General features: G+C 39.2%; 1 protein-coding gene across 1 annotated transcript in view; it reads right to left on the bottom strand.

Moving 5' to 3' along the window:
* Window positions 1-6,129, bottom strand: part of LOC107583093 (serine/threonine-protein kinase SMG1-like) — a 34,458-nt gene extending 28,329 nt beyond the window's left edge. The window contains exons 1-13 of the mRNA XM_016269188.1: window positions 5,817-6,129; window positions 5,173-5,325; window positions 4,920-5,056; window positions 4,773-4,831; window positions 3,677-3,890; window positions 2,155-2,280; window positions 1,996-2,068; window positions 1,818-1,915; window positions 1,567-1,740; window positions 1,174-1,395; window positions 905-1,006; window positions 561-830; window positions 326-456 (exon numbers count right to left, since the gene is read on the bottom strand). Coding sequence (XP_016124674.1) covers window positions 326-456; window positions 561-830; window positions 905-1,006; window positions 1,174-1,395; window positions 1,567-1,740; window positions 1,818-1,915; window positions 1,996-2,068; window positions 2,155-2,280; window positions 3,677-3,890; window positions 4,773-4,831; window positions 4,920-5,056; window positions 5,173-5,325; window positions 5,817-5,997 — 1,940 coding nt within the window. The 5' untranslated portion in view covers window positions 5,998-6,129. The remainder of the gene's footprint in view (window positions 1-325; window positions 457-560; window positions 831-904; window positions 1,007-1,173; window positions 1,396-1,566; window positions 1,741-1,817; window positions 1,916-1,995; window positions 2,069-2,154; window positions 2,281-3,676; window positions 3,891-4,772; window positions 4,832-4,919; window positions 5,057-5,172; window positions 5,326-5,816) is intronic.
* Window positions 6,130-6,973: the final 844 nt, after the last annotated feature.

The raw sequence follows: 6,973 nt of genomic DNA, 5'->3' as shown, positions 1-6,973 counted from the left end.
TAGCCCCGTCAGAATTTTTAATAGCCCCGGTTTAGCCCCATTTCTTTATGAAGTAACTCTGACGTCATCAATATCATTTATTTTCTTAGCACCCCTACATATTGGTCTAGCTCCCCCTTAGCACCGGTAGAGAAAAAATTCTGGCGCCGTGCCTGTTTACAGTTTAATCAACAGTATATACATATAATATTATAATATATATCATCAATATAATATATTATATTATAATAATATAACAGGCCTGGAAAACACTATGACTGTGGAAACCCTGAACATTTTTCAAGAAGCATCATCCAGGTAAGTAAAGGTAATGTTGCATTGTTACCTGGTGCAGTGAGAATAGAGAGTGTAGAGCACTGCATACTGGACAGCAGGGTGATGAACTGCCAAATCAGAGTGAACTACAACCAGATTCTGACTGAGCAGGGCAAACACAGTAGGGGACAAAGCCCACATCTGTAACACAGAAAAAATAAGCGCTATTACTCTACTCTTTTACATATTTTCTTGTATGACTGCAAAAAATGCTTTCACAGAGCCAAGTATGAATTCATGCTGACCCCGATGAGGGAGTTCTTGGTGTTGCCAATGGTGGTGAGAGCACTGAAGTCGAAGATAAGGATAAACTCTGCTCTCTCTGGGCTGAACTGCAGCTGGCTAAAGGCAGGATGTTGTATGTTAGGACAGGCAGCAGGCAAACCCAGAGGGCTGAGCAAACTGTTCAGCGCACAGCCCATCTCGCCCAAGACCAGTTTATAAGCTGCCTCCAGGGTAGGGATGTTCTTTAGGCTCAGCACAGCATGATACACTCCATGTGCAGCTGCCATCACCTGTGACAAACAAAAAAGCATTAGCTCATAGCTGTGTGTGTTGAATTTCTAACAATTGAGGTTACTGATCGTACCTCTCTTTTTCTGTGGAAACGCAGCTCCAAGAGTTGGGAATTTGGGGCCAGCAACTTCTCCACAAAAGCAGCCGGGATGTTGGTGTTTATCTGGTCAACAATCTACAAACACGCATTAAAAATAAATAAATAAATAAAACGTGTGAAAAAGTATTTCAAAGACAAAAATAATAGTGACAAGGCCAAAGTGTGAACTACATTTATTTACACAAATCCCACAAACTGTACTCCAGTCTGTCGGTTATTGGATTAATCAAGTCAAGTCCTACCAGTGTAAGCAGGGTGAGGACGGACATGCTGTATTCTGGTCCACAGCACTGGCAGCTGTCCAGCTGGTCTAGGCCATAAGAGATTACAGCATCAATCAGCTGGTTGCCCAAGTCCATGCTGACCAGCAGGACACACACACACTCATTTCCTGCTGTCAGCACTGCCTCCGAGAAGAACACCTGCTTGGCTGTGGTGACACAGGCTAAAACACGGTTCAAAACCTGTGAGCGAGAAAATGCAAACAATTTACGTCAGATCAGTAAAGGATTGTGTGTGTGTGTATTCTCAAGTGTTTGTTGATCTATAAATGACAGCAGTTTATCTTAGAGGATCTATTTGTATTGCAGAAACACAGATATTTAAAGCAGAGGCCATGCGTGTTGGATACTAACATCAGTGACATATGCTGCTGTGATCGGAGGCCCTCTGATAGGGTTGAATCGTTCTCCGATGCTGTGCACAACTGTGCTAAAAACTCTCAACAGGGCTGCCAGTTTTGGCAGGGATACTGCGAGAGGGGGAATGTCCTCGTCTCCTGATTCCCCAGATACAACATGACTCAAATCCTATGAAGAGCATTAGAACCTCAGAAATCTCATAATAAATGGAGTATCAGAAACCAAATTAAAACAATTTATGTTACCTCAGCATACGCCTCCATGTCTTCCAAAAACTGACCCAATAATGTAGTTGAAAAGGCCAAATCTGCGACCCAAAACTGCTCCAGACTCTGTAACCAGCCTAGAAAGATATATTGAGACAGGTTAGACAGGTTATTTCCCAAAAAAGAGAAAAGAAACTAAATATAAAACAAATAGTACCAGACACTTGTTGAGTAAGAGACTGTTTCTGTGTGTGGTCTATATGCCAACCTACTAAGATATCCACTGTGTCCTGAAAAACAAAAGCAGCAGTTAATTTACAAGCTCTTTCCTTTCAGATTTCAAGATTTTAAATGTAAGACTGCGTGCGCTGCTTACTCTGAAGTTGGTGCTGAATACGTGTGGATAACACCGGGCCAACAGTAAAATACATTTTACACTTTGGCACAACAGCTCTGGCGTGTCCAAGTTCTCCAAGATAGACTGAAGGCTGCTCATCACCAACTGAAAGACAAAACGGTAAAACATTGCAACCTAGGGCTGGGCGATATAGCTATAAAATGTATTAATGATATAATGTTTCATATCGTTCGGTATCAATAATTATTGACTTTTTATAAACTTTTGTAAAACAGAGTAACCACTGCATTTTTAAATTAACCCAATTTATTGAGACAAACAACAAATATTTTTTGTTTTAACTCTCAAACACACAATAAAAATTAAACAAATATCTAATTTCTAATGTTTTATATGCAGATTAAATAGGTCTTAAGGAAACTTTTGGCTTGTCTCCCGAGGCCACAGGAGGGCGCAATGAGCAAAATAATGCAGCACATTTAAATTGTCAACGCAAGGACATAAGTCTATAAAAAAAACCTGTATTACGTCTAAATTAACTCATAAATCAAATATAATTTTGTAAACTGCATAAACAATTATGAACAAAACAGCATCATGTGTTTATGCATTGCTTAGCCTAATACAAAGAGCCAAATCACCGATCACACAGATAGCATTTACAAATGAGACACCGCATCGCGTTTTCTAAACGTTAAAACGGTTTTAACTTTGCAATGAGCAAAATAATGCAGCACATTTAAATTGACAACGCAAGGACATAAGTCTATAAAAAAAAACCTGTATTACGTCTAAATTAACTCATAAATCAAATATAATTTTGTAAACTGCATAAACAATTATGAACAAAACAGCATCATGTGTTTATGCATTGCTTAGCCTAATACAAAGAGCCAAATCGCCGATCACACAGATAGCATTTACAAATGAGACACCGCATCGCGTTTTCTAAACGTTAAAACGGTTTTAACTTTGCATGACTTTCTATGCATCTCTTCTGTGAGACGCAAGTGCAGCAGTCATATTTGTCCGTCTAAAAATGCGCTGAATATGCATCTGTGTGAATGGCTTGGTTACGGTTTTCACCCAATCAAGATCTTCTCCGCATTGAGCTTCTATATTTCTCTAATATTTTGAATGCATAACACAGCAGCGCCGCATCTCGTGGGCTAGACTAACAAAACATTAAAATACAACAACGTCACTAATATCACTGCATCTCGCACGCCACTGATGACGCTCCCTGATGCACACCTAACATTCAAATGCAAATGTTTATTTTAAATTCGACTAATATTCATTCTTTATTCACAATCTCCTCATCACAGGCAGGCACAGCACTCAATTCAGCATGTGTTCGTGTGTGCTGCCTGCGTCACTCATAGCATGTGCCTATATCGAACAATTTTTATATCGTTATTGAAGGTGTACCGTCAATAAATATCGATACAGTTTTATCGCCCAGGACTATTTCAACCACAGAAAAAGATTATACAGAAGGGTAATCCAAGATTTAGCAATGGAGCTGAATAAATAATACCTGCATTACAGATGAAAAAGCCTTCTTCTCCCCTGCCGTTTCAAGTGCCTTGTGCACTGCCACCAGGTACAGAAGCTTCACCTCATCCTTTGTGGACACACTGAACTTGAGGAACATCCACTTGAAGATCCGCTCGGCTTCATAACTGAGGGCGGCACAGAGCAATCCCAGGCAGCACGCGGCCTCCTGCCTGAGCTCCTGCAGGAGCTTACTACTGTAAGGCCAAACAGAAATGCACAGAAACGTGTGATCGGGTACTGCATGGATTTAATATGCAATAATGTCCAGTTGACTGTACACTACCCTGCTTATTATAAGGCTACTTTATATATACATACATACATACATATACATAAATAGATAAATATTACATATCGATTTGAGTTGAAATTAGGCCAGATTTTCACTGCACAATTATCATGGCCAAAATAATCCAGGATAACAATGGCCCTGACCCAAATGGCACACTTCATGTGAACTTGTGGTCTTGTAAACTTACAATGACCCCTTCATGCGCATCCATTAAGGTTTCAGAACTGTGCTTGTGAGTGCTCACTTTGCAGCCACTATGCGCCCTGGCCCAAACTGAGCTGAGCTTCAAAGTAAACTTCTACCTGATAATTATTACATAGCATTATGTCACAAAGTGTGGACCTGGTGGAAGACTGCAAACGCTTAGGGTGCCATTTGGGACAAGGCCTATGTATTATTGCAATATCTATCGAAATTAAGGAAAAGCCATATTGCTTATTGTGTGTATTCTCTTTTTTTGGCCAATGAATCACATTCAAAATACAAGTGTAGGGAAATATTGTAATCATAACAGTACAAAAGGAACTTACACAATTGGCATATCCTGTGGAGTGGGGTGTCTAACACCCAGTCTTAAAATTTCAAAAATTCCCATACTAGCGGGCTAATTTTTTTCAGGTATGGCAAAATGTAATAATGGCTGGTTAAATAGTTTATGACTAGGACTCAGTAAGGTGTTCATAACACTTCATGAACAATGAAGTGCTAAATATACCCTCAGTGGACTGAATTCTGATAAACCCCCCCCCCCCCATTGTGTTAAAAATAGGCCGTGCAGTCATACCTCTCGTTCAAAATGTCATTCAGGGTGCTCAAAATGGAATCCAACTGTTTCACTAGGACCTGTAATGTATGAATGCAAACAATACAGATTAAAAACTGTTTAATTCTATAGACACATAAAAATCGATTTGAGCATGTCAGACCGTACCACTTTATTTTCAGAGTGCACAATGAACTCCCTCATTTGTTTCATAGTGGCCAGTCTGCGTTCCCGGTCATCTTCCCGTGACGCTCTCCGCAGAAGATTGGCCAGACGAGACTCCTCAGAGTGAGCCAACGGTCGGTCTGGGACATAAAAGAGAAAGTGATGCTAGTAAATAAATGAATTCAACAGCCCCACTTAAGCTCCAAGGCAATTCATTCCAAACAAACAATGTATGAGCACTGAAAGGTGAATGTACCCTGTGATTTCCTCATGTCCTTTGTAGCTAAAGCACGGTTTCCATGCTGAAAAGTGGTTTTATCAGTAGTCACATCATTGATTCTCAACTCTTGCCCCAGCGACTTCCAACCATAAGTATTTTCAGAGAGGCCTCCATCAGCGTCATATCCACCTAGAAAGCAAGAATACTGTCAGTTCCCTTCTCTAAAAGGAGTAACATTTGTAATCTGAAATTCCTGAAAAAAAAAAAAAAACACCACAAGAAACACTAAAGCATAAATTACATGTTAGAGCATTGTGTCACTAAGGTAGGTTCTATTTTTATAAGCAGGGCAAAAAGAAACGCATATGGTATAATCTAGGTGTAACTATTGTTTTGTTATTTAATTTTTCTCAATTAAAAATAAAGCAAATAACAAACAATAGAACAAATATATTATATTCATAAAAAAAGGGGGATTTATTCCCACAAGGAACCTCTGGGACCTTCCCAAAAAAAACCCTCTGACATTACTTTCTCTTTCTATAAACAGAAACCTTAACCAGGGTGACACACAGAAGAGGAAACAAATAATCAACAAACCCTCAGCAGAATGACACATGGTATTGATGTAGAAAAACACTGGCGGCCAGGCTAAACAAAGGGCCAGATGAAGCACACACCTCCTTCTTCAAGTACATCTGCAGCAGTGAAGGCATCATTGTGCAGTGGTGGGGTGCCAGGCTGGTCAGAGGGCAGAATGTCGAAAAGAACTTCTGAACCACGGTATCTAGAGACACTGCTCTTCACACCGTCCTGGCTGGCTGACAGACTGTCGCCTCTGAAAAACATTCGATATACCATCAGTGGCTACAGCAACTTAACTGTCCATGTTCACGTTGATGTCAGCATGCTAAAGCTTGACCAGAGGTGACCACTTATTGTGCAACTGGACAAAAAGGGGTTGGTATCTACTCTTTGACGACACCATATGTATAAAACACCAACCACCACAATTTGTTTACAAACACTTTCAAAAGTCAGTATCAGTGTGTTTTTGAAAGAAGTCTCGTCTGCTTAGCAAGGCTACATTTTTTTGATCAAAAATACAGTAAAAACTATAAGATGGTGAAAAATTATTACAATTTCAAATGCTTTTTGTAAATTTTTTTTTTACTGTGATGGCAAAGCTAAATTTTAGCATCATTACTCCAGTCGTCAGTGTCACACGATTCTTCAGAAATCATCTAATATGCTGATTTGAAAAAGAAAAAGAAAACGTGTGACATTAAGACTTCACTGCCACTTTTGATCAATTTAATGCATTTTGCGAAACATTTTATTTTTTTTAAATATCTTACTGACCTCAAACTTTCGAATATTCATTCATGTGTAAAAGGAACATCTACACAAGAATACACATTGATCCTGAACAAACATGATAGTTGCCAGTTAAATGAACAATAAATCAACAGGTATCTACCAAATTATGCTACCAAAAACTCACATGGTCATTTATTTGCCACCATGTCATGCCAAATCCACAAGGCTTTCTTCTATGGAACAGCAAACAATAAATTGGATCAGTCCCCTTTGCAAATGGATCATTCATACGAATGAAGCGAGTCGATATGCAGATATCAATAAATCATTGATACCAACTTTTTTTTTTGTGCCAATTTGGAACCTGACGTCAATTCTCATTCACTTTCATTATGTTGGAAAAAAATGGGGCTAGGATATTCTTCAAAAACATTGAAACAATGTACATTTTGTGCTCTAATGACGAAAGAAAGCCATACAGGTTTGGAACATGTGAACTGACTGAATGACATGACTT

The sequence above is a fragment of the Sinocyclocheilus grahami genome, unplaced genomic scaffold (assembly GCF_001515645.1).
Source record: "Sinocyclocheilus grahami isolate Dianchi unplaced genomic scaffold, SAMN03320097.WGS_v1.1 scaffold49.1, whole genome shotgun sequence".
NCBI lineage: Eukaryota > Metazoa > Chordata > Actinopteri > Cypriniformes > Cyprinidae > Sinocyclocheilus > Sinocyclocheilus grahami.
The sequence above is the reverse complement of the archived record's forward strand: the minus strand, read 5'-3'. Positions and strand labels throughout refer to the sequence as shown.